General features: G+C 62.1%; 1 protein-coding gene across 3 annotated transcripts; it reads right to left on the bottom strand.

Moving 5' to 3' along the window:
• Positions 1–248: 248 nt before the first annotated feature.
• On the bottom strand, positions 249–26164 carry SEMA6B (semaphorin 6B). 3 transcript variants are annotated; one of them, XM_039247583.1, is made up of 17 exons: positions 26083–26164; positions 11299–11449; positions 11034–11157; positions 9392–9452; positions 9164–9226; positions 8724–8825; positions 8243–8333; positions 7794–7913; positions 7244–7332; positions 5402–5619; positions 4490–4621; positions 4114–4263; positions 3766–3948; positions 3541–3687; positions 2733–2810; positions 2576–2634; positions 249–2212 (listed from the first exon to the last, which is right to left on the bottom strand). In XM_039247583.1, exons 2-17 carry the CDS (start codon positions 11417–11419, stop codon positions 1260–1262), a joined length of 2691 nt encoding a protein of 896 aa, XP_039103514.1. In that variant the 5' UTR covers positions 11420–11449; positions 26083–26164; the 3' UTR covers positions 249–1259. The 3 variants fall into 3 exon arrangements, with proteins under 3 accessions (XP_039103514.1, XP_039103516.1, XP_039103515.1); XM_039247585.1 differs by lacking the exon at positions 26083–26164 and adding an exon at positions 16189–16256; XM_039247584.1 differs by lacking the exon at positions 26083–26164 and adding an exon at positions 12412–12527.
• Between the last annotated feature and the right edge of the window lie 211 nt (positions 26165–26375).

Raw genomic sequence — 26375 nt, 5'->3', positions numbered from 1 at the left:
CAACTAGGCTACGAACTTCATGCGGACAAGGACCTTTGTCCCCGGCGGCGCCTGGCACATAGCAGGTGCACAGTAAATATTTGCTCAAAAACTAATCAGAAACTGGGGGAGATGCCCCGTTTCCACACCCTGCTCCCCAGAATTCCGGTTGCCGCCAGGAGTGGCCCAGGGACCCCCAACCCCGCCCAGTCAACAGGGTGGTACCGGGCGCACCCCCAGGAGACAGAGCAGAGCCAGAGCCTTGGGGGGCCGGTGGTTGTAAACAGTTTTATTGACGGGGAGAGGGGTGGGGGAGGCAAACCCCAGAGAGGGTCCAGGACTCAACCGGCCACTCAGCTGGCATGCACGGTCAGCTGGAGGTCAAGGGGGAGGTCACGAGGGGACGGGTGGCATGGGACCCTCTGACCACCCTGGGGCCGTATTTACAGTGGGGCCCGCCCGCCTTCCCCGCCCCCAGACCACCAAGCCCTTTGGACAGCTGCCGCCAGTGTGACTTCCGGGCAGGCCCTCCCGGCCCCCCTGCCCGAAACCCCCGCTTGTCTCCCCTCAAACTCCTAACCGGCACATTGGAGGCCCCCCGGCCTTCTGGAAGCCCCGCGCCAGCTCAGCCAACGCCCAGGCCGCTGGGGCCACCGCCTCGCACACGGACACGTACACTGCACGCGCGGCCCTCCCCGACACACACACACACACACACACACACGCGCGCGCGCGCGCGCGTGCCGGCAGCAGCCCTCATGGGCACACACGCACACACACCTCCCTCCCCCTCCTGGCCCCTTGCACACGAACACGGCATGCACACGCGCAGACACACCCACACACGCCAGGAGCCTGGGTTGAGGAGGGGCCTGGGGGGTGGGATGGGGGTGGGGAGCTCGGCCCCACCCCATCCCGCCGCCTCCAAGCGCCCCGCCCTCCCCCCTCCCCGGCTGCCATCCCAGGAACGGAGTTGTGCAATTGGATAGAAATCTGCAAAAGAAACGCCAATTGGAAAACAAACCCAAATCCACGCGCAGAAGGTCAACCTCAAATCCATAGCACATTCCTCCCGCCCCCCACCCCCAAAACCGCCTCAGTGTCCCGCGGCCCCGGGCAGGGCGGGGCGGGGCGGGGGGGGGCCGAGCTCCTTGTGCTTCCGTGTGGCCGAGGGGCCCCCACGCGGGCGGGGCGGGGGTCGTGAGCACCCAACGGAGCTGGGGCCGGCTCTCTCGCTCCTGGCTCCCGCGGCTGGCATCGCCGAGGTGTCGGGCCGCGGCCTAGGGCACCGGGGGCGCAGTCCTGTCCGTGCCCCCGTAGGGGAGGAGGTGGGCCAAGTCCGTGCCCGGCCGCGCGTGGCGGCCGCGGGGGCGCTCGCCCGGCCTGCCCTCGCCGCTGTTGAACGTGTGCGTGCGGCGCAGGGCGGCGGCCGGCGGGCCGTGCGGGCCGGGCCTCCGCAGGCTGCCCGTGGGCGGCGGGCTCCAGGGCCGCGGGAGGCCGTCGGTGGCGGCCGCGGGGTCCGGGGAGGGGCCGGTGGGCGCGGACACCACGCGCCGGCGGTCCGGGCTGGCGTGCGGCGTGAGCGGGAAGTCGCCGTGCGAGGCGCGGCCGGGCCGGCCGTAGAGACGCGCGTCGGGGCCCGGCTCCGCGGGCGCGGCGGGCGGCGGCTCGGGGGCGCGCGCGGGCGCCAGCAGCAGCAGGGACGAGGACGCGGAGGCCGAGAGCAGCGGGTGCGGGTGCTCCCAGGGGCGCGCGCCCAGGGCGTGCGCGTGCGCGTGCGCGTGCGGGGCGGGCAGGCGCTTCTGCGGCAGCGGCGTCTGCTCGGGCGTGGGCAGCAGCCCCGAGTCCAGGTCGTGGGGGCCGCCCTGCAGCAGCGTGGCCTTGGCCCAGCCGTTCTGCATCAGGGGGGCCAGCAGGGCCTCGGGGGGCCCCCCCGCGCCGCCGCCGCCCATCCCCGCGCCGCCGCCGCCGCCGCCGCGGCCCCCGGGGCCCCCCGCCCTGCGCTCGCCCAGGCGGCTCACGCTCAGCACGGCCTCGCCGCCGCCGTGGGCCAGGATGGCCTCCTTGTCCTTGCGGCGCGCCAGCTCGCGCCGCTCGCGGAGGCCCACGTACCAGCCGACGCTGAAGCCCGACACCACGGCGCCCACCACGAAGGCCGCCACGGACGACGTCACCAGCAGGTTCACCGACACCAGCCCGGCGCGCTCCTCCGCCAGGCTGGCCCGCAGGAGCCCTGGCCGGGAGGGCGGGCCGCGTGAGAGGGGCCGCGGGGGCGCTCGGGGCCCCCCGCCCCCGCCGGTCCTCGGGCAGAGCGTCCGTCCGTCCGTCCGTCCGGCTGCTACGTGGCGTCTCGCAGTGTCTTTCTGTCCGCTGGGGTCTGCGTGTCCTCTGCAAGTCTGCCCGCCCGCTTGGTCCTGGAGCTGTCTCTCGGTGTCTCTCTCTCTCTGTCCCTCCCCCCTGCCTCCTGGAAGTGAGACCCCTGCCCCTTCGATGCCCTGAAGGAGGCCAGCAGCGTGCATCCGGGCCTGGGCACCGGCCGGTAGCCCGGGAACCCCGGTGGCCCCCAGGCCGTCACCCCCCTCCCCCCCCCACTTACCTGTACAGTCCCCTAAGCCTGAGGTGCTGGCCCCGGACACGTCCTGCTCAAAGGTGCCTCTAAGGGAGGGGGTAGGAGAGGCAGTTCAACAGGAAGCGCTCTCAGAGCCTGAGCGTCAGGTGGGTCACACACCCTCCCCCACCCCGTCCCCCAGTACCTGGTGCCGGGGCTGAGGAAGATGCAGGAGCCATCAGGGGCCCACCCGCAGTAGGGGTCCTGACTGCCAATACAATTCCTAGAGCAGACGGTGACCCATCACCCACGGTCCCTTATGAGGCACCTCTGAGTGTCAATTCCAGGAGTCCTTGGGACAGATCGGCACTGGAAGCTGCTTATCCCCGCGCCCCTCCCCCTCCGCCCTTGCAGATAAGGCTGGGACAGTTCACTTCCGCCCAAGTGGTGGGTGGGGTCCAGGCGTCCAGCCCCAGGGCCTGTGCCTTGGCTCCGCGCTGCGGCCTCATTACTGCCACGACAGCGGGCTCGGGAAAGGGTTCCACCGTGTTGAGGGCCCACACTGAGACCCGGGGTGTGTCAGTCCTGTACATCTGCTCTTGCCACCGACTCTAAAGGCAGGGACACAGCTGCCTCCCTGGTCCCCAGCTTCTGTTCCTGGTGCTCTTAAAGATGTCAGTCAGATCTCATACATTCATTCCTCTGCCCACAGCCCCCCAGGGCTCCCACCTCAGAAAGCCCAAATCCCACCTGCCCGTCCCCTCCCCTGCTTCCCTCCCTTCCCCTCGCTCACTCTGCTCCAGTCAATTTGGCCTCCTTGCTGTTCTTTCAATGTACAAGGCCCGATCCTGCCCCAGGGCCTTTGCACGGGCTGTGTCTGCTGCCTGGCTCATTCTTCAATAAGCCAGGAGGCCACTGGGCCCTGGACTTGAATTTGACTTTCCCATGCTTCCCATGCTCATCTCCCCTTGCTTCCCCCCCACTTCCGCAGCCTGCCCCCAGGGGGCACTCACTTCATGCACCCTGAGTACTGCTGGCAGCGGGCCACGGGCACGCGGACCACACAGCGCGGGAAGGCTGCCAGCAGGCCCCCTGAGGCCGTGTCCAGCTCCAGGCTCAACAGCCGCCGCCCTGCCTCGCCGCTGCTGGACCGTCCACACCTAGGGGCGAGCGGGTTGGTAAGGCTCCAGGGCGTGCCCCGCCTCCCCGCCCGCCGGTCCGGCCTCTGCCGACTTCACCTGTCGGGCCTGTAGGTCTCAAACTCCTCCAGGAAGACGCTGGGCCCCGTGGTGCCTGAGGTGCTGGCGTTGGGCCAGATGAGGAACTTGAGGACGGTGCCCACCTCGGAACCCAGGAAGACGACGGTGTGGTTGCCCCAGGGGCCGGCGCCCACGTCCACGGCCACTCGTGTCAGCTGGTGCCTGGGGCCAGGGCGCCAGGGGGTTAGGTGCCCTGGGCTCACGACGGGCCAGGCACGGTGGGTAACAGGTGCGGTAACAGGGATGCGCATCAAGGAGACACAGGCCTCCAGGCTGGGCTCAGCCTCCCCGCCCCCACCAGGGCCCCGGCCGTGCATGGGGACTGACCGCATTAGAGTCCGCACGATCCAGGGCCCGTGACCCAGGGAGGGCACCGCTTCGTCCATCAGGGGGTGGGTCTTGACGAAGTTGAGGATCTCGTCGGGGAAGGCGCTGGAGGCGTTGTACTGCATGCCGGGAGCCGCACAGCACCCGGGTCTAGGTGGGGAGGAGGTGGGGTCAGGGTGGACTTGGACATCCCCACCCGGGGGCTCCGATCTGCCCGGGGGACCTGCTGCCCTGCCCAAACGGCCTCAGTTTTCTGCATCTGTATAATGGGTATAGCTGAACTCAGCACCAGATGACCACCCGGGAGCCCCAGCCCTTGATCCTGGGGTCAGGACCCCACCCGGGGCACGTGTTTGAGCATCGAGGGGACTCTTACCGGGGCCGTGGCACCTGGTCCTCCGGCACAGGCGTCCAGATGGACTCAGGGGACTTCTGCTCACGGAAGCGGCCTTCAAACACAGCGGCCACCTGCGTCATGTCGAAGGCACAGACAGCCGAGCCGGGGATGCTGGGGGGGTTCGGGGGAGGGGAGAGGTGAGCCTGATGAAGGGCCGTGCCTTGGCCAAGCGTGCGGAAGAGTCTTTGTCCCTGCGAAGCTGTCGGATATCCAGTCCCCCGGGCCGGGGGTGCCGCCCACCCAGCCCAGTCACTCTGCTTCCTGAACAGGGCTCCTCTGTGGCCACCAGTGTCCAGCCGCCCCGCCCCCGCCCCGTCACTTGCTTGGGCGTCCAGTCTCCCAGATGCCACTCTTGGCTCCTTCCATACCGTTCCCCAGGGTGCTTTCCAAAAATGTAAATCTGACCTTGTCTCTCTTGAGCTCCTCACTCTCCCATGGCTCCCTAGTCCAGTCTTCTCCCAGTGGCTTCTCTTTGCCCTCTACTCTCCCCCTAGCTCCCTCCTCTCCAGCCACACGGGCTTCCTTTCCTCTTGTTGAAACATACCAAACTCACTGCTGCCTCAGGGCCCTGGCACATGTTATTCCTCCAACTTGGAATGCTCTTGCCTCTCCCTCCACCTTATACTCACTGATGCCTAGTTCCCATGTCCCCTCCTCCAGGAAGCCCTCCCTGACCTCCTCTTGTAAAGGTAGATGATGAGGACATCCCCCATCTGCCCACTTCTGACCCAAGGGCTACGGAGGGTATCTGGCTCTGTCCCACTCCAACCGGGCATTTCTTGGGAGTCCAGTCTTGCCCAGCCCGGGACCCAGGAAATACATGATGAACGTGGGAGCGTTCCGCGCATGTCCACCCAGAGCCCCAGTTTGCTCCCACCGGGGTGCTCTGACCTGTTGCTGGGGGTGGAGAAAACAGCAAGGACCACGGGCCGGCCCTCCAGGCTGACCACGCCCGTGACAGCCTGCAGCACATTGAAGTAGAAGTGGGAGTCGCCAGGCACAGAGCAGTTGAGCCGCGCCTTCAGGAAGGACGTCCACTGCTTCTCCAGCACTCGAGGGGAGCCTCCCACGTCATTCTTGCACACCCGGGCCACGCGGGACACCACCACCTGGTGCAGCGGCACAGACGGGGGCCTGAGCCCTGCGTCCGGAAAGGCCTGCCCGCGGGCCCCGCTGGCCGTCACCCAGGCCGTGATGGAGGAGTGTGTCCCTAAGGGATCCCGGACAGTCGCCACTCTCCTCCGAGCACCACAGTCCCCAGCGGAAACGTGGCGACGTCAGCGATGATCACTGCAACTGTGACTGGCATAATCTTAATCTCTTCTGTTTACGGATCGCTCACTACGTACCAGGGACTTTATTCTCATCATCTCCTACATTCCTCACAAACTCTACAAAGGAGGGGACCGATATCCCCTCAGACAGATGGGGAAACTGAGGACCAGAGAAAGAGAAGTGACCAGACCAGGGTCACACTGGTAGTAAATGGAAGATTGTGCACCCAACTGTCTGGCTGCCTGGATGGACTGAGGGATGGGATGGATGGATGGATGGATGGATGGATGGATGGATGGATGGATGGATGGATGGATTAGTGGATGGATGGATGGATGGATTAGTGGATGGATGGATGGATTAGTGGATGGATGGATGGATGGATGGATGGATGGATGGATGGATGGATTAGTGGATGGATGGATGGATTAGTGGATGGATGGATGGATTAGTGGATGGATGGATGGATGGATGGATGGATGGATGGATTAGTGGATGAATGGATGGATGGATGGATGGATGGATTAGTGGATGGATGGATGGATTAGTGGATGGATAGACGGACGGACGGACGGACGGACGGATGGATGGACGGATGGATGGATGGATGGGTGGATGGATGGATGGATGGATGGATTAGTGGACGGATGGATGGATTAGTGGATGGATGGATGGATGGATGGATTAGTGGATGGATGGATGAATTTGAAGGAGATAATGGTGGATAATGAAAAAAATAATGAAGGAGATGATGGGCGGATGGATGGGTAGAACGATGTGTGTATGGATGAATGCATGGATGGGTAGAGATGCATGAGTGGGCGGGCGGGTAAGTGGATGAATGGCGTGGAGAAGGAGAAGATGGATGGGCACACGGGAAGATGGATGAGTGGATGCGTGGGGAGAAGACTGAATGGCGTGGACGTGTAGGTTAAGAGGAGGGTAGATAATTGGATATACTTAAGGGTGGGCAGGTAGAGGGGGAGATGCATGAGCTAATAGGTAGGGTAGATACATGGATGGTTAGGTATATGAATGAATGGACAGGTAGGTAGATAAATGGATGAATAAGGAAATGAGCAGAAGACAGGGTAAGTGGGGAGGTGGGTGGACAGCGGGTAAAGGATGGATAAATGGTTGGGGGATGGGTGGGTGGACAGGAAAATAGCAACAGCACCAGGACTGGAAACCAGAAGTGTCACCTGCCTTCGAACCCATGACTCACCCAGGGCTGTGTGCACCAAAGCCACTCCGTAAATATCTTCCAGCCTCAGGCGCCTGGTCCTGACTCGAGTGGAGGGTCTCAAGGACCAGAGGTGGAGGGCGGACCCTCTTGCCCCAGGGGGAGGTTCACAGATCCACCTCTGCTCCCCACTTCCCATGACCAGAGCCTCTCAGCTCCACGCCCCACTGCATGGGGCTCTCAGTGGGAGGGTGGGGGTCAGGATAGGACCTTACCTTCTCCAGGTAGTTAAACTCCATCGCGATCTCCCGGAAGAAGAAGTAGATGTGGCTGCCCCACTCCACCGCGTGGACAAAGTAGGGCTCTGTAGGAGAGGAGGGGTCAGAACCCAGCCCCTGATGTGAGAAATGGTGTTTCTGAGGCTGCGAACACATCAGCTGGGGTGGCAGCTTTTACAGTTAAGGAAGGACATTGGCTGATTACCCCGGCAAAATAAAACAGACTCAAAGAATTCTGGGGGGGTTGGGTGTCAGAATCCTGAAATCACTGTGTCTACCATCCGCAAACAGCAACGTCTACTATTTTTGTCACCTTCCTCCTTAATGTGTTGGAGAGCTAAGCTCCTGCTATACCCCTCCTGCAATTCTACTTCAGGCTTCTAAGCCACCCATTTCCAGCAAGTCCTACTTTAGATCCAATCGAAATCCTTCCTCTAGCTTTATCCTCAAAGAGGTCAGTAAGTTGCAAAGATGAAATAGGAGTCCCCTCCCTGTCTCTGCTGGGACTCTTATTCTGGTGGGGGGATTTGATGAATGCCTGCCTCACCTTTGAACCACTTGGAGTCGTGTTTCACTGTACGCAGAGTGGGACGGTCTCCCAGGCTGCGGTAGATGACAGCATCGATGGCTAGGAAGTCGGTAACGGTGGCTGTGAAGAGCATCCCTTCTGGATGGACGTGATTTGGGGAAAAGCAGGTGAGAAATTAGATCACAGAGGCCAGGGGTGGGGTGGGTCGATACTTGATCTTCAAGACTGAGCCCAGAGACTAAGGGAGCTCCCGTCCCTAGGCTGAGCCCTGACCCCATCGAAGCCCGAGCCCAGGCTGATCTCCAACCCCTCTGCTGAGCCCTGACTTTGGCAGAGTCTACCTGCTTCACAGCTGTACAGATGGCCTCCCAGCCACGCTCATAATAACCCAACTCCAAGAGTGGAAAATGCCACACGGTGCTCAGGGCTGGGGTCCCATCAGATGGTCAAGTTGGGGGCACACTCACCAGAGAAGAGGGCAACGTTGGCATGTTTCGGATCATATGGGCAACGGGCCATGCCGCTGATATTGTCCCCAAGGGGCTGCAGTGTGTCCATCTGCAAGGGGACAGGGCCTGAGTAACAGAGCTCCTGGCCACACCTGGCGCCCCCCCCCCCCCGGGGAATCCTGGCTTTACCCTGGGTGCTGTGTGATTTGCTCACTTAGCCTCTCTGGGGCTTAGTTTACTGATCTGTGAACGGGTCTAGGTCAATCCTAGTTAATCCTATAACTGTCTTGTAGCTTAAGTAGCTATGGCTTCCCTGATCTCCTTTGGAAGCCTCCTCTCTGGAGCTCCGGGTGAGGGGTGGATGAGGGGGCATATTCAGCAGGGCTTCCCGAAGGAGGTGATAGGGCCTGGGGAAAGGGTACGGCCAGGAGAGGGCAGCTGAGCAAGGACCAGGAAGTTGGACCTGGGGCAGGCAGGGCTTCGAAGGGCGGAGACTCACGCTGTAGTTGGCACACACGGGGTTGAAGGCATTGGAACCGCACACGAAAAGCGTGGATTCGTCGCGAAGTAGCAGCACCTTTACAAAATTCCGACACTCGCCCTGGGAAGGGGCGGGAAGAGAGAAGCCGTGGTGGGCGTGGCCACGGCTGTGGGCGCGCCCAGTCGGGGGCGGGGCAGATCTGGGCGTGTGCGGGGCGGGGCCGGGCTGTGGGCGTGCCCAGTGCGGGGGCGGGGGCAGGGCAGAGCCGATCTAGGACTGCGGGGGGCGGGGCGGGGATGTGGGCGTGGCCAGGACTGAGGACCACTAGGGGGCGTGGCCAGGCTCTGGGCGTGGCCATGGCAACACGAGGGTGCCGGCCTGGGATGGAGGCAGAGGAAGATTGCCCGAGGCTGGGCGGGATCCGGGAGCGGCTGGAGGCGGGGCCAGGGCCCACTTACCTCCTGCTTGCCCTTCATGCGACACACATTGATGTCACTGGGGTTGGAGCGCCAGGTCAGTTTCTGAGGGCACAGGGAGTGGTGAGGGGAGCGGGGTCCCCGCAGCCCCAGGAACCCCCGCCGGGCCGCGCCCAATTCTTGCTCCCCAGCACCGTGTCAGATGCCCCTCCACCCCCGCAGAAGTCTCAAGGGCGGCCCCCGTCTCTCCCACCTGCGTCCCCTCCTCACCCGCTGGTACCGCAGCTCCATGGTGGTGGGGGGCTCCAGCTCCACCCGGTACAGGTTGTCCCTGGGGGGAGGGGGTATAGTTTGTGAGCAAGGGGGCCTCCAGCCCCTGCCCCCACTCTCCGTTCTCCCTGCGGCAGAAGCTGTGTCCAATGGGAACACGCAGGGGTGTGCCAGAGCCTCAGCCACCAGCAACTGCGACACTGAACATGCCCTCGCGTGCCTGCGCCTGGCACCACGCGCCTCCTCGTCCCCAAAAGTGACCCCCAGGTTCTAGCACTCCCCATATACCTTGACACATGCCACCTCACGCTTACACACCCCTCGGCCATGGGGGCTACACCCAACGTGATGAAATGTCCAAAGCCCTTCCATCAGGTGCCCGTTCAGCACCTCTCAGTCTCCCCTAGGCTCTTCCCCTCCCCCCATGCCGCAGAAACTGCCCTGGTCAAGGTCACTGGCGACCTCCTGTGAAGTCCAGCAGTCACGTGGTCTCCATTCCTTGCCCCCGCCCGCACGGTCTGACTGGCCTGACCCCCCTCCTCCTGGCAGCGCCTTGGGGACCCGGCTTCCCTCTCATCTCTCTGGCCCCCTCCATCTCCCACCCCTCCCCAGGTGTGCAGGCTGGGGCCTCCCCCGGTGCGCAGGGCAGCCTCAGCCACCCTTGACACCCGAACCCTGTCTCAGCCGCACGCGCGCACAGCCGTGCCTCCAGCCCGGGTCCCCCTGAGCTCCAGACTTGGGGTCTGGCTGATCCTGGAGGTCTCTACGCGGGGGCTCCCGGGCGTCTCACACTCAGCTCGGCCACGCTGCACCCGACTGTCCCCACACCTGTCCCGCCTCGTCCCTCACCGGGGCTAAGGCCCTTCTATCCTTCCAGGGACGAACGCCACAACTTAGGAGTCACCCTCTACACACATCAGCCAATACTATCTGCTCTGCCTTTAATGTCTGTCAAGAATTTACCCACTTCTCACGCCCTCCGGGGCCACCACCCTAACCTACCTGGAGCCAGCCCCGCCGCCTTGACTTGGTGCCCTTGCTCCCAGCCTCGGTTTGTCCTCCCCTCACTCACCACCCGAGGGCGCCCGTGGGCACCTGAGTCAGGTCCTGCTCCCCCCCCCCCCCCCCCCCCCCCCCCCCCCCCCCCCCCCCCCCCCCCCGCCCCCAGCCCTCCAGGGCTCCCTTCTCACTGTTCCCTCAAGGCCCTTCCCTCCTCGCTCTCTCCCCGTTGCTCACTCCGCTCCAGCCAACTGGATCTCCTCAGTGTTCATCCAACACACCAGGCCAGACCCTGCCCCAGGGCCTTTGCACAGACTGTGCTCACTGCCCAGATTTCTCCCTCTCCCTCGAGATATCCCCAAAGCTGGGGACCTCACTCAGGTCTCAACTCAAATGCCACCTTCTCAGAGAAGCCCAGGGGCCCCACGTCAGCACCCCCTGTAGACAGCCAGCGAATTTTGACCAAAGAGCTGTCCCCACCTGCAAACCGGGCTGCAACCACAACCGTCCAGTCAGCACCCCATAAAATCACACCCCAAGGACACAAATTTGTACTACAGTCAACAACATGCCCCATCATGCAACCTCCCCCCCGCCTGCTCCCATGCCTCACCCTGCACACTCTGCCCGACCATCCTCATACCTGTCCCCGATGAACAGCGTCCTGTTGACCCGCAGGACCCGCTGGATGTTGAGGTCTTCAGTGCCCTCTGCTGGGGTCAGGCGTCCCGGGCCGCTGCCCACGAACACGGGGTAGTGGTTCAGGTCTGGGGGAGGGGTTGGGGGGCGTGACCCAGGGCCGGGGTGAGCCTGGCCTGGCGAGCCCCTGCGGGAAGTGGGCAGCAGACCCAGCCGGGAAGCAAGACCCTCCCTGGAGACCCCCTCCCTCCTCTGGGACCCCCACTCACAGTCCCTCGGGGCCACGCTGAGCGGCGGCGGCTCCTCCGGGAAGAGGCCATTAGCTTCTCCCAGCAGCAGCAGCAGGAGCAGGGGGGCCGGGCGAGGACGGGGCGCTCGCGGGGTCCGCATGGCGAGGTCGGGGCGACGAGAGAATGGCACCTGAGAGCCGAGGGCCTGGCGGTGAACGGCGCGACCTGCAGTCCCGCGCTCCGCCGAGAGATGGCGCACACGAGCCGCAGCGGCCTGGGCCTTCAACTACCAAAAAAAATACCCCACCGGCCCAATAGTAAAAAATAATCCAAACCAGGGCAGTAACACTAATGCCCGCACTTATTTAAATATCAGAAAAACCTTACGGCCACATCGTAGTGAAAGTTCAGGAAATGGTTTCTAACAAATTAATAATGACAGTCTTCAAATAACTTTTAAATGAAAGGATTTAAAATCATTGTAAAAAAACGAATAATCGTGATAATGATAGACACAACACTTCAAAACACGTATTTAAGGCACCGAATCTCAATACATATATTCAAGAATTCTTAGAATTAGAACACAACATTCACGGGGCGCCTGGGGGGCTCAGTCGGTTAAGCCTCCGACTTCAGCTCAGGTCATGATCTCGGGTTTGTGGGTCAGAGCCCTGCATCAGGCTCTGTGCTGACAGCTAGCTCAGAGCCTGGAACCTGTTTCAGATTCTGTGTCTCTCTCTCCGACTCTCCCCTGCTTGCGCTCTGTCTCTGTCTCTCAAAAATAATAATAATAATAATAAAATTAAAATAAAACACATTTTCAAAATAAAAGCCCCCCCCCCCCAAAAAAAAACCACTCTCAAAGTCTCTTGGAACTTTACAAACTACTCTCTGGGAATTGCCAATACTTCCAAATTGCAGAATATTCCAGCTGGCCGGGGACCTCAGAGGCCCCGGTAAGTCTGACTTCCTTCCCAAGTCCAGCCTTTCTGGCCTCTCTGCTGGAATACCTCTGTGACAGGCACCTCACTCCCTCTCAAGGGAGCTTGACTCCCACTCCCGTTGAAGAGCATCTGAAGAACCTCCTTGAGTGTAGAGTGGAGACTTCCCTCCCGTAGTGATCAGTGGATGGAAGTGAACAGAACTCACCCTCTGGAACCGAGCCCTCCACGCCCCTACCCACAGGGGTGCAGTCCGGAGGTCCTGAGTAAGAAACTTGCAGCCTGCGGCAAGCCCCGTGCCTCAGTTTCCCCGTCTGAGCAGCAGGGACATCTCCACACCCTGTCCCGGCCTCAGAGCTCCAGGATTCTGAGCCCCCCCGAGGTGAAGGTGGTGTGGGAACTTTGGCCTCGGAGTCCCTGCCTCCGAGGATTTGGGGCCAAAAAAACAGGAAGGCCTTGCGTGGACCAGCACGGCTTCCTCTCCATGACCCTGGGCTTCCGGGATTTGTGACTCAGCCAGACGCCCGCACCCCACGTGTTCGTGGGACATGGTTCTCCTTCAGAGTTTCCTTCCCTGGCTCCTCCCTTGCCCCGCAGCTTCCCGTGGCTCCCAGTGACCCCAGCCGAGGCCCCAGCAGTCAAAGCCCCCAGAGCAGCCGCCGGCCTACACCGCCTGACGCGCCCTCCCGCTGCGGAACCCTCAGCCTCTCCCCCAACAACACCTATGCGGGTCACCTGGCCTCTCAGGGGCTCTGTCCTTTTTTAAAAACATTTTTCTTTTGACATTGTGTTAAATGTATATAACATCAATTTACCATCTTAAACCATTTAGAAAAATTTTTTAATGTTTTATTTACTTTTGAGAGAGAGAGACAGAGACAGAGCATGAGTAGGGGAGGGGAGAGAGAGAGGGAGACACGGAATCTGAAGCAGCTCCAGGCTCCTAGCTGTCAGCACACAGCCCGACGCGGGGCTCGAACTCGTGAACCACAAGATCATGACCCGAGTGTACTAAGTCTGACGCTTAACTGACTGAGCCCCCCAGGTGCCCCAACCATTTTTAAGTATACGCCTCAGTCAAGCACATTCACGCTGTCGTGCAAACACCCCCACCATCCGTCTCTAGAACCTTCCATCTTCCCAGTCTGAGACTCTGTCCCCATGAAGCACTGACTCCCGCCCCCCGCCCCACCCCCGGCTCCCACCGTCTACTCTCTGTCTCCGTGGATGGGATGCCCCTGGGGACCCCCTGTGAGTGGGGTCACGCAGGATGTGTGCTCTGTGTCTGGCTTCTGTCACTGTGCACAGCGTCCTCTGGGTCCATCCACGTGGTGGCAGGTGGCGGGATGTCCTGACTTTTGAAGGCTGGATCACATCCCAGCGTGAGGATGGGCCGCATTTTATTTATCCGTCTACCTCCACCCCCTGGCTGTCCTTCCGGGCACATGGGCTGGCAAACACCTCTTTGAGACCCTGCTTTCCACTCCTGTGGGCGCACACCCAGGAGGGGCTGCTGGGTCACGGGGTCATCCTACATTTAACTTCTTCCAGGGGCTGCTGGACTGTCTGCCACCATGCTGCCCCCCAGCCGCCCCTGAGGGGCCCAAGTCCTCGTTTCTAAAAAATTTTTTTTTAATGTTTTTTTTTTTTTTATTTCCAGGAGAGAGAGAGAGAAAGACAGCATGAGCAGGGGAGGGTCAGAGAGAGGGAGTCACAGACTGAAACAGGCTCCAGGCTCTGAGCTGGCAGTCAGCACAGAGCCCGATGCGGGGCTCGAACCCACGAACCGCGAGATCATGACCTAAGCGAAAGTCGGACGCCTAACCGACTAAGCCACCCAGGTGCCCCTCAAATAAATTTTTAAAAAAGGAAAGAAAGAAAGAAATTTTCAAACAAAGCTTCTATTCACTGGCTCCTGAGCCAGGCTACAAAGGGTTGAAATCCCAGCTCTGCCATTTACACGCTGTGTGACCTCGGACAGGTTACCACCCCCCCCGCCTCTGGGCCTCAGTTTCATCATCTGTAAAATGGGCACAGACACAGCACTGATCTTATAGGCCTGTGGTTGTTACTAGCACAGCACCTAGCGTACCATAGGTACTCAATAAATGCTAATTATTCTGATTCCTGCTCTTGCTGTTGGCATACTAAATACCAGAAGCAAGGCTGGGTGGTTTCCAGGAATTACTTCACAAAGCCCACAATGGCTGTAGCGGGAGGGGTGTAACGTTCAGCCCATTCTGCAGATGCAAAAGGTGAGGGTCCAGTGCGGGGCTGAGCCCCCACCAGAGAGGCTGTGGCCCTGGGTTGAACCCAGGGCTCTCTGGCTTCAGGACTCGGCTCCTAACTATTGAGCATACAATTGGTCATGAGATTAATAATCACCCAGCCCAGTCCCTCGACCCTCCACCCAGAGAGGCTAGCAGTAACTTAAGACCCAGTGCATAGATGGGCAGACTGAGGCCCCGGGTCGGGTGGGACCCCAGGCCTAATTTCTTCTCCTGGTTTTCTTAACTTGGTGATGCAGCAACTCGAGGCTGGGCAGTTCGTCTCCTCCTTTCGTCCACCTGCTCCACCTGCTCCATACAATATTAATATGCCCCTTATACAGATGGGGAAACTGAGGTGCATTTGCCCAGATGGAAGCAGGGAGCTGAGCTGAAACCTCCTGAGTCAACATTAGTTATTTCGATTACAATGCAAGACTGAAACCCACAGGCACGTTTTGGGAAGCGTGGGCCGCTCCGGGGCCAGCCCCCTGCAGCTGGCTTCAGTTTACCCCCTGACATGGGGTTCCGGGAGGCCTCGGCACCTCCCCCAAACGCCGTCCTTCCCCCCCATCCCCCGCCAGCCCATCTGCTTCTCTCCATGAAACTCGAGGCGCCTCTGCCAGCAGCCACTCGGCGCCCGGCTGCCCCGCTGAAGCCCCAGCACCTGCCCCAGCACCTGGCCACCGGGAGCCGCCACCAGAGCCAGATGGAGGGACGGGCGGCGCATGGCCAGCACGTGCACCCCGTGGCGTGGCGCACGCGTGCGCCCGCGTGTTTGCCTGCCTGGGTTAGGGGTGTGCCTCCTGTCCGCAGCCCTGAGGACACACACTCGGGCCCCTGGGGAGCAGAAGGGACAGTCATAAAGCAATAGCGTCAGCCCCCATCCACGAGTCCTCACGCTGGGGCAGGGCCTTTCCTCTGGAACCCCGTCCATCGCTCCACCTCTGGGCGCACAATCCCATTGTACAGACGGGAAGATTGAGGCGGACGTAGAGATCCCACGAGCCTCGCTACTTCACCTCCTCCCCTGGTCCGGACGTCTTCCTGTCTTCCTGCGCCACGCCACCTTAGTTACTACAGCTTTGATATAGGTTCCAGTTTACTTCTGGAAACTTCTCCCACCCGGCCCTTCTTCAGGCCACGGGGTCGGGGCCACACTCCCCCATCCCCCACCCCCGGGCACTTCGGTATAAATTTTAGGGTCAACTGGTAAGTTCCAAACAACAGATAGAAACATAAAACCTGTCGGGGTTTTCGGTGCGGAACATGCAGATCGGGCTGATCTGCTGACTGACAGCCCGTGCTCCCCAGGCCCCCGCCGGAGCCTCGCCCTCATCCCTGCCCCCGCGGACGGCTCAGGCCCCGCCTGCGAATCCTCCCCCAGCGCCCCCAGCGCCCCGCCCCCAGCCTCATTCCCTCACGGCTCTGCCTTCACGCTTGTGCGGAATTCTCACCCCTTCCCTTCCCGGTCCGCTCCTGGGGCGGCCCCCACCGCCCACCGCCGGGACCGGGGTCCCCTCCGCGCGGTCCTCGGGCTCCCGCCCTCGCCCAGCCGTCCTCCCCGCAGCGGCCACCAGAGGGCGCCGGTGAGCACCGGAGTCAGGTCCCGCCCCCCACCCCCACCCCTGCCCACAGCCCACAGCCCTCGAGGGCTCCCACCTCCTTTCACCCTAGTAGCCTCGACCCTTCCCATGCACCCCTGCTCCCCTCCCCACCTGGTATCACACTCCCAAAGGGTCCGATTTAGACCGTTTGCCACGCCGCATGTGGTCCTCACACCTGCAGCATCAGGTTCACAGGGAGCCCTTCGAAATACAGAACGGAGGGGCGGGGGCGCCTGAGTGGCTCAGGTCAGGATCTCGCGGTGCCTGAGCTGCCCCCGCCCCTGCCCCCCGTCGGACTCTGTGCTGACAGCTCCGAGCCTGGAGCTGCTTCGGATCCTGTGTCTCCCTCTCTCTCTGCCCCTCCCCCACTCGCGCTCTGTCTGTCTCTCTCGGTCTCAAAAATTTTTTTTAAATTATTTTCAGAGATGCAGAGTCTGGGGGCCCCACCCAGACCTGCCCCCCCCCCCGGCATGTAGTCAGATCTCACGGGTATTAATGAGTTTGCACACCGACCTTCATGCATGGATACCTAGTGGCCCACCCCCCAGCCTGTCCAGAGCCCGTCGCCCCCCCACCCCCCGACGGCGAGCCCTGTGACAGCAGTCTCGGGTACCTGCCAGTCCCCCAGGTGTCCCCGCAGCGGGAGGCACACTGCAGGTGCTCAATAATGGCTTGTTGTAAGTGAATGTACGAAGTGTCAGCGTCAGGATTTGAATCCGGATCTGCCCCTCCTCCCTGGCTCCACTTCTTGCCTGTCACCCCAACATACAGGCGAGCGCGGGTCCTACCCACGACGTCCACGGCCCGGCACCCATGACACAGAACAGCTTCTGTGTGCCCACACGTATCCGCAGATGCACCCACAGCACACGCCTGCGCCCCAGCTCCGGCAGGCCGTCTGCAGGTGTGTGCGCACGCCCGTGTGCTGGAGTTCGTAACCCCCCCCCGAAGCCGCTGCCTGCGACCCCCGTCGATGGCTCTCTGGCCACCAGTCTCCAAGGACCCCAACTAACTGCGGGCACCGAGCCGGCCCACTCCTGGGTCTACCTACCCTCCCTGCCTGCCCAGCCTACTCTTGGTGGGTTGGGGAAACTGAGGCCCAGACTGAGGGCTGGACAGACAACCCCTCCAGGTGAAGAGCCCCAGGCCAGCAGCGTGGTCTCCAGATTCGCATGGCCCCAGTTCAAATCCCGGCTCTGCCTCCTGTCAGCTGTGAGGCCCCGACGGTCAGGTCCGCCGTGTGGGCCTCAGTTTCCCCACCATTGAGCGGCAGGTGGCTACAAGCCAGCCCCACAATGTGGCCATAGGAAGGCGTAACCCCGACCGGCGCCATCCAGCAGAAAACCGTGGGCACATGCGTGTCGTTTTAAATTTCCTGGTGGCCACATTCGAAGGGGGAAATGCATTCTAATAGTGTTCTTTATTTAACCCAATAGATCCAAAATACTGTTATTTCCACAGGTAATCAATGTAAAAATGATAAACGAGACATTTCAACACGCTGTTTTTCGCATTTCATCTTTGGAATCTGGCATGTGCCTTACGCCGGCCACACGTGACTCCACAGCCACACGTGGCCAGCGGCCGGGGCAGCCCAGCTCCTGAGGAAGGGCTGAGCAGGGTGACTGGGGCACGGCGATTGTTCCTGTCATTGTCACTGTGGTCACACAAATATCACCACTGACTTCCAAGTGCGGTTGGAGGGTCTGGCCGCAGCTCCCCCAGAATAAGCCGGAAGTTAGGGAGGACTCCCACATCCTCCGTGCCTTAGCAGGGAAGTTCCCTTCCAGTCTACCTTAAATTCTTCTTGCTTACAGAGGCTTCTAGAAGCTAAAGGCCTGGAGGTTGGAGTCTTTTTTTTTTTTTTTTTTTTTACAAAGAGTTTATTGTCAAGTTGGTTTCCGTATAACACCCAGTGCTCATCCCCTGGAGGTTGGAGTCTTGATTCCCAAGCTGGGCATTCCCCGCTTGGGCTTTTGAGAATTTGGCCTTGAAGGGCAATGCCACCCTCCTCTCGACCCCCCTCCCCGCCAGCAGCTCTTTCTTGTGCTTCACGAGCTCAGTCCACACCCTGCTCAAGGGCCTGCAATGGCTCCCTAGTACCCCCACAGAAGAGGGCAACGATCTCTATACACTGACATTTCCGCACGCCTCCTACCCTGGGAATGACCGTAATCTTGCTCTCTTCTCCCACCAGGCATGCCCAGAGCTCACCCGGCCCACATCCAGATCTTTGCTGAGGCCACGTCTCCTCCGCCAGGGACGTCTTCAGCCTTCTCAAGGCCCGGCTGCTCCCCAGGAACCCCTCCGTCACCCAGACATGATAACCTTGCTTTCGCTCCTGAAGCCCCTTCGTCAACTCCTGCTCACCATCCATATCAGATACATGCAGATGTCCCCTCCTCCAGGAAGCCTTCCTTGACTGCCTTGGCTGAGGCTGAGTTTCCCTGGGCTCCCCCAGCCACCCCACCTCCTTCAGCTCCACACAACCTCTCCAACCTGGCAGCAACTCCCCAGCTCCGGCTCCCTGAACCCTACATTGGGAGCTATTCAGTCAACTCATTAGATAAGCAACTATTGAGTGCCAGCTGTATGCCAGGCACTGTTCCACGCAAAGCCCTGTGCTTGTGGGGCCCCCACTCCGGTGGGGAGACAGGGGTACACGTGTCACCAAGTACCGGAACTCGGTGACTCCGGGCCAGGCTTGGAGCCCCTGTGTCTCGTCCGCCCCGACGAGGATGGGGGCGGGGAGCCCGTTTCCAGTTCCATAGAAGGAGCTCCCGACAGCCTGAGCGGCCCAGGATTCCAGCTCCGGGGCCCGGTGTCCCCGGGGAGATCGGGTAGCCCAGCCCCGCAGCCGCCGCTGCGCCAGCCAGGTCTGGTTACCGGCTCCGCTTACAGCCGCGCCCTCCAGCTGCCTCGGCCGCCCCCGGTCTCGGCCCAGCCGGGCTCCGGGGCTGTCTAGGAACTTGGCCGAGGACCCAGAGGGAGTCCCTGGGGCCCTGGCCGTGGAGGGGCCGGGGAGAGAGGCCCCCTCAGCCCCCGACGCCTGCTGGACGCCGATTAACTCGTCCGTCCCCGCCCGGCCCGGGTGCGCGCGCCCTTCGGCTTGCTCTCCAGATCCGGGGTCGAAGGGCCAGCGCCAGGGCGCACGGCAGGCGCCCCCGCAACACCAGCTGGGCGAGCGACCCGCGCACAGTCCCTCCTGTGCAAAATGCCGCCAGGATATGTCTCCTGCAGACTCTCTGAGCGCCTACTGTGTGCACCGTCCCGGCGGACGCTCAGGCGACCGGGTCACGCGTGCGGGCGGCTTGGCGCAGAGCCGGGCGCTCAGGAAACACGCGGTTCACGCTGAGCGTCTCGGCGGAAGAGGACGGTACTCGGTACTCGAGGGCCTGAGCCCCGCCCCCGGCCACCCCAGCCGGGCAGGGATCCCCCCCCCGGGGCCGTATGAGGCCCCCACGGGTGCCAAGCACTTCATGTTTCCTGCCCACCACGCGCCAACGGGGCGGAGACCCGCACCACCATCCCCATGTCACAGATGGGAAACACGGGCCCAGAGAAGTTAAGCCACTCGGCCAAGGTCACGCAGCACGGGAAGGGAGGAGCCGGGCTCGAACCCGGGCCGCTGAGTGCCCGCCAGGGCCCTGTGGCCACAGGCTGCACAGCCCAGTGAACGTTCGGCGGATAAGCGGGCGGAGACCCAGAGAGAGAGGCCATCGGGTCCCCAGGCCGCTCAGGGAGCCAGGGAGGAGAACAGGTGTCAGAGGCAGGACCTCAGGGAAGGGACACGGACAGGCCCCCGGGGAGGGGGGGCTCCCGGGTAATTAATTTTAATCACTGTTTGGAAATTGGGCCGCCAGGAGGCAAATCGGAAGCAGCAACTTGTAATTAGGGACGGGGAAGGGGGGGCCGCTTTCTCCATGATGCGGCGACCATTCTGAGGAAATTAAAGTGTCATTTACACCCAGTGCATAATTAGAGGGCCCGGGAGGGGGGCCGCTCGAGGGGGCTGGGGGCTCCCAGGGAATCCAGAGCGGGGCTGGGGCTGGGCGGGCAGACGGACCCTGCCAGAGGAGCTGGGCCCTGCTCTGGGGCCCAGTTTCCGGGGACAGAGGGGAAAGAGGCTCAGCTCTGGGGGGCTCTACTTCAGGCAGAACAAAGAGATACGGGTCTTCCCCATCCAAGAAGAGGGTGGGCCCGGTCCTCCTTTCTGGATTCTGGGAGCCCTCCTCTCCCCCACGTTGATCCCTCCGCCCTGAATTCCTCCAGGCACCCTGCCCCTCCCCAGACGCCCTGTCTGGAAGGCCTCGGGGATCCCCAAGGGCAGGTCTGCGAGGGGACACCGGCCAAGAGGCGCTGCCAGGGAGGCAGGCAGGGCTGCGCTGAATGTTGCTGGGAACGAGGCCCCGGTGAACGAACTTGAAGAAGACAAAGGCGGGAGATAGGTCCCGGGGGACGGCCCTGGGGTCAGAGTGGACCACAAGTCCTGGTGAGTCAGGGCTCAGGAATGGCAGAGATGCTGGCCGAGGGACGCGGGCCTGGGGGATGGGGCGTGAGAACTGAGCATCAGTGGGGAAAAATGGTGGGAGCCAGAGGCCCCTGCCTGCTGGGTGACCTTGGGGAACTCGCCACCCCAGTTCTGTGCCTCATTTCTCCCCGAGCCTGGGGCTCGGACCTTCAAAGGGGAATAAGAGCAAACACGCAGGGGCACGTATGTCCTCCAAGCCCTGCGTTGCGGCGCTACTGGAAGTACCAGGGGGGTAGGCAGGGGGCGCTCTTCTTATCCTTTTACCGTTGAAGAAACTGAGGCCCAGAGTCGGTGAGTGACAGGCCCAAGGTTGCACAGCTAGGAAATGGCCAAGCTAGGACTTGAACCCAGGCCGATGGTCTACACACTACACTAACCACGGTACTCTCCACCCCTCTGGGAAAGGGGCCCTCAGTTTCTTTCCACATCCCTCTGCAGGCAAGTCCGCCAACTTCTTCCCCCTCTCCTGCCTCAGCCCGGCCCGTCTGGGCCCCGCCATCGTGCACCTGGGCACCTGGGCGGGCGCAGGGGCCTCTGGTCTGGTCTCCCAGCCCTGGCCTTGCTGCTCCCACCTGTCCTCCCCACATCAGTCATAAGAGGGCGCCTGTGAGCACCCTGGTCAGGTGCTGCCCTCCCTCCTTGGCTCTCAGCCCTCCAGGGTTCCATCCTCACTGGGGGTAAAAGCCCCAAGTCCTCCCCTGAGGCCTCCCGAGGCCTTGCACGACCTGCCCCCCTCCCCCCCCCTCCCCCTGCTCCAGCCACACGGCCTCCCTCCGACGCACCTGGCAGCGTTCTGTCCCTGGGCCTTTGCACAGGCTGTACCCTCTTCCTGGAATGCCCTTCCTCCAGATCTCTGCAAGAGTGGCTCCTCCTCATTTTCTGGGTCTCAGCTCTGATGTCACCTCTCCAGAGACACGCTTCTTTGACACCCTTGGCTAAAACAGCCCGGCCCTTCTCAGCTACGTCACCCAGTATTACTGTCTTCACGACACTTATTACACTCGCTGTACTTTATTTCCCTAGTTGGTATCCGTGTCCCCATCTGGCTGTGAGTTCAACAAAGGCAGGGCCCAGTCTGTCTTGGTCATTGCCGGGTACCCAGCACTTAGCACATAGCAGATACTGATTATCTGTCAACCCATCAAATAAAAGCAAAGACCACACAGCCCCAAATGAGATCAGGACCAGAGGCCACAAGTTTCTGCTTTTCGAACTTATTACTTTTTCTGGAGTAAGAAAACCAACTGGACTATGCCTGGCGTTTAGCCTGTGTCTTCTTTAAATGGTCAACCCTCAAGGAGAGAGGGCAGTATTTATGTTTTACAAATGGGTAAACTGAGTCTCAAAGAGTGGGCACAAGTGAGTGAGTGAGTGAGTGAGCGAACAAAGACATGGTTCAAACCCGGGTAAGTCTGATCCAAGTGAACAATCTGTAAGGGCAATAGTTCAGTGAGGTTGTCTCAACTGCCCAGAGGCTCTGACCCCTTGGACTCCGGGAAAGGGAGAAGGTTCTAAAACTATCAGAAAATATGTGGCCACCTGCACGGTGAACTCCTACACATCCATCTAAGCCTTAGCTTCAGTGCCCCTCCTCCATTCATCTTCTCTGATCCACTGGGCAGAGACCAACTTTGCCCGGCCCCGGTGGCTCCCTCTGTGCCTGGGCTCTGACTCCATGTAGCAGAAATGGCTGGTGTCTCTGTTTCCTCTTCTGGGGCCTGGAGGCCCCTTGAGGACCAACTAGGCGCAAGAGCTAAAGCCCTTTTCTCTGGGATCCCAGTGTCACCCGGCATGGAGCATGGCACACAGGAGCGTCTGATGAGTGACTGGTCTCCCTAACTCCCCTGGACCAGGGCTCCCCCGGGGCTCCTCGGGCTCCTGTGGCTGGGAAGGTCTCCCAGGGCCAAGGTGCATCTTGGGAAATGTAGTCCTCACTAGCCTCGGCCTCCCTCCCGGCAGGCCCTGGGCAGCGACCGGTGAAGGGTCATGGAGGGAGAGGTGGGGGGTGCCCCGAATCCCTGCCCAAAGGAACGGAAGAGGGGGCTCTGGGCTCCCAAGTCACCTCTGTAGCACAATCTAATGGCTGTCACTTTACGTGGACATCCCCAAAGGCCAGGCGACGAACGGCTGTGATAATGAGCGAATACATGGCTCAGGTCCAGCCCTAGCAGGCCACACGCTGAACCCGGGCCCGGGCGGGGCGGACCTGCACTGTCGGCCACGGCGGGGGCGTCCAGGGCGGGGGGCCTCTCCGCAGCCGGCTCCCGGGCAATTCAACCCCAGGGTGTGGGGCAGGTGGCTGGGGCCCGCGTCTGGGGCTGCCTTGGGCCTCAGTTTCCCTACTTCTGCTAAACAAGGCCACGCTCACAGTCAACCCAAAATCACTGCTGGGTCTTGGAGGAATCAGACTGAGGACCCCCAGCCCCTTAAATGGCTGAGACTTTCAGGATTACAGTATCTTAAACATTACAGTTCAAAAATACCCTCAGTACCTGGACACTTAAAAGACATCTGGAGGCTGACCTGGGCCCTGAGCAATACCTGAATGCTTTTTCCAGGATTCTGGAAAGACGGCTACCCGACCCCTCGGGACAGGCAACCCCACCCCCACTCCTCGTAGCTACCCTTCCCTTCGGCCACTCAAGGCCTAAAGCGTGGCCCATTCCCGCTCCTGCTCTAACACCTCCCATGGCTCCCAAGTGCCCTTGGGATAAAGCCCGCCCCTCAGCTTGGGATTCTCAGCCCCTATCCGCCTCTCAGGCCTATTGCTCACGGTCTCCCACCCCTAAAATGGTCCAGACACTCAGGGCTCCCCCCAACACACCCTGCCGTGACCCTGCTTGCCATTCCCCTCAACCTCGAATCCCTGTCTCCTCTCTTCTGGCAACATCATTCCCATCCCTCAAGTCCAATGCCAGCACGCCCTCCTCCAGGCAGTCTTCCCTGATTCCACCCGTCCTGACCCCGGCTCAAGGCCCCTCTGGACACCCAGCATCTCCCGACAAAGGGCCAGGCCCAGGACAGGGCCACACCCCAGGGTCAGCCAAGGACACCGCCTTCCCAGGAGACAGGAGCGACCGGCATATCGTGCAGCCTCCAGGGACCTGGCTCACCTGGCCTGCTGGCTGACGTCAGGGTCACCTTCCCAAGGACAGTCTGATTCTATCTTCCAAGTCCAGCCCCAGGTAACCCCAGCCACTCGCGTCGCGAGCCCTGGACGGCCACGGCGCTTGACGAACCGTCCCAGAGCCCGTCTCCAGCACATTCTCGGCCCAGTGGACAAAGGCGAGCACAGACGCCTAGAATCGGGGTAGCCCTTCCCAGGTGAGCAAAGCCTCTGCTCAGAGACACCTTCTCTCCTCAAAGCAGAGGAGACGACAGGACGCTGAGGACCCCTGGGTGCTCAGCTCTGGCAGAAGGTAGGCAGAGACTGGAGGGACAGTGGAGAGATGCAAATCCAGGGCATTCTTGCATGCGGGCTGGCAGCTCAGAGAGGGCTAGACACCTGTCTGAGGTCACCCAGCTGCGCGCCTCCTCTTAGTCCCAGCCTGTTCCTCTACATGGATTTTTCTTTTTTTTTTTTTTGGAGAGGGCCAGGGGCCTTGGGAAGCTCTGGCTCGAAATTTCCACACAGCCCAGAATGCACAGGGGCTGGGATCCAGTTTCAAATGATGTGATGCCTCCTTTCCCCCTTCGCCCTGGCTCGTAACCCCAGGACAGGAGAGGCCTGGCTTCCCTCTTTGCCGGTTCCGCCAATTTCTTGGGCCTCAGTTTCCCCATCTACTCTTGAGAATGGGCCAACTCAGGGCTGACACGCTCCCTTTTAATGAGGCTTCTGCCAGGCTGCTACCACCCTGTCCCGTATTCTAGGGACCACAGTGACCTCCCAGCCAACTTCCCAGAGAGCGTCGAGACCCTCCCCGGTGGGCCCCAGCCACATCCCGCACTCATTCTAAATAGAGTTATGAGCAATTGCCCAAACACACCCCCAAATTCACCCCCGAAAGGAAACCAACAGCGTCTAGTAGGATGTGGGAGAGGGGCTGGGTGGGGGAGGCCATGGGGGGGTGCCCCAGCGACACCCAGCTTTGATTTTGGAGAGAGAATGCGGGCCCTTCAAGGCGCTCAGGGAACCCAGAGAAATACCAAGAAATGCAGTTGTGTAAACGGGGGGTGGGGTAGGGGTCCCTTCTGTGGTCCCTGCCATTAGCCACCCCCCACCTTTCTCCTTAAGCCCAAATCCAGACCGCCAAAACTTGAGGGCCCCTTCCCCTGACTGCAAGCCACAGCTCCCTTCTGGTCTGCGGGTCAGAGACCTCAGGGAGAGGTGCCCAAGACCTCAGCCAGAGAGCCCGAGAGCGGCTGAGGGTTTGTGAATGGCACTCCCCAGCTCCAGCGTCTATACGTCCCAGGCAGGGGCAGGGATATGGGGGGGTCCTACGGCGGCGCCCCCTCTGGGAGGTGCCCTAAACTCGCAGGGCGCCTGCAGGCGGAGAGCGGAGGGGGGGGTGGCACGTGACCCCCACCCCGGGGACCAATCAGCGCCCGCAGGAGGGGGGCCACACTCGGCGCCCCCACCTCTCCCGGCGCGCTCCGAGAGAGACGCTTTCTTTGTCCCTTTGTCAAAGCTCTTGGGGGGCCCCGAACCCCTGGGCCCCCACCGCAACTGGGGGGATCCGGACCGGCCGGCTCTCTCCCCCCACCGAGGCCCCTCCCCCGCGGCCGGCGCCCTGGACTCGTTCTGGGCCGGGCGTGAGGCTGGAAAGGGCTCAGGGGCACCCAAGGTGCGGCGGCTGGACCTCGGAGTGGGGTGGAGGGGCCTCCCCGTTCCGGGACCACCGCACCGGTCCCGGGTCGGCCTGACTTAGCTCTCGGGGCTCCGCCCCCCAGTACCACCCCCCACCCCCGGCCGGCAAGCCCCTGCCGGCCCTGAACCCCCCACCTGGGCCCAAATCCAGCTCCCCAGCGGCGCAGCCGCGAGCCCCGTTATTGTGCCTCCCCCGGCCCCCCCCCCACAAAGTCTCCACCCGCTGCGGTGCCGACAGAACCCTCATTATAGCTCCACATACAGGCCCCCAGGCAACAATCCAGGCCCCCCCCAGCTGCGGTGCCATTAGACTCCCCCCATTACGGTGCTTCGTTCAGCGCCCCAGGCCCAAATCCAGCCCCTTCACAGAGCTGCCACTGGACCCCCATGACGCCGTTGCATGCAGCCGCCCCCCCAAAATCCAGCCCCCTCCCGGGTGGCGTTGCTGACAGCCAGATCCTCCCGTGATAGCGCTCCACATCCCCCCCCCCCCCCCCCCGCCTGCCCAATCCATCCCCCGCTCCGAGCGGCGGGGCCCTCGGGCCCCCATCCTAGCGCCCGACCCGGCCACCGCGGCCGACGATCGAGCCCCCCTGCTGCGTGCCGACGGACACCCCGGGGCTGCGCCTCCCCCAGCCCCCTCTTGCAGACGCCCCGGGGCGCTTACCTCGGAGCCGCCGCGCCGCGAGTGCGCGGGAGGGAGCGCGAGGGCGGGAGGGCGCGGGCGGGGGGTGGTCCGTGCGCGCACCTGTCCCGGCCCGGCCGGCTCAGCCGGGCATCCCGTGCCGGGAGGGGGCTGGGGGCGCGCGCTCTCCCCGCCCCCGGCCCGCGGCGCCTCGCTGGGGGAGGGGGCTCAGCCCCGGCCCCCCGCGCGCTGGCGTCGGCTCCGGGGGGGGCGCTGCACGGCGGCCGGACCCGGGGCGCGCCGCGGCCGCATCTCCTCCGCCCGCCGCGGCCGCC

The sequence above is a fragment of the Hyaena hyaena genome, unplaced genomic scaffold, assembly GCF_003009895.1.
Source record: "Hyaena hyaena isolate Hyena2069 unplaced genomic scaffold, ASM300989v1 scaffold_296, whole genome shotgun sequence".
Lineage (NCBI taxonomy): Eukaryota > Metazoa > Chordata > Mammalia > Carnivora > Hyaenidae > Hyaena > Hyaena hyaena.
Note: the sequence above shows the minus strand (reverse complement) of the source record. Positions and strands in the feature narration are given on the sequence as shown.

What these genes read in the sequence shown, in the direction of transcription:
- SEMA6B (XM_039247583.1), bottom strand. Translation starts at nt 11,419, where the DNA reads ATGCGGACCCCGCGAGCGCCCCGTCCTCGCCCGGCCCCCCTGCTCCTG. An exon ending in CGACTCCAAGTGGTTCAAAG is followed by an intron (nt 7,333 to 7,793) that starts GTGAGGCAGGCA and finishes CCTCTCCTACAG; the next exon opens with AGCCCTACTTTGTCCACGCG. An exon ending in GAGACCTACAGGCCCGACAG is followed by an intron (nt 3,688 to 3,765) that starts GTGAAGTCGGCA and finishes GCTCGCCCCTAG; the next exon opens with GTGTGGACGGTCCAGCAGCG.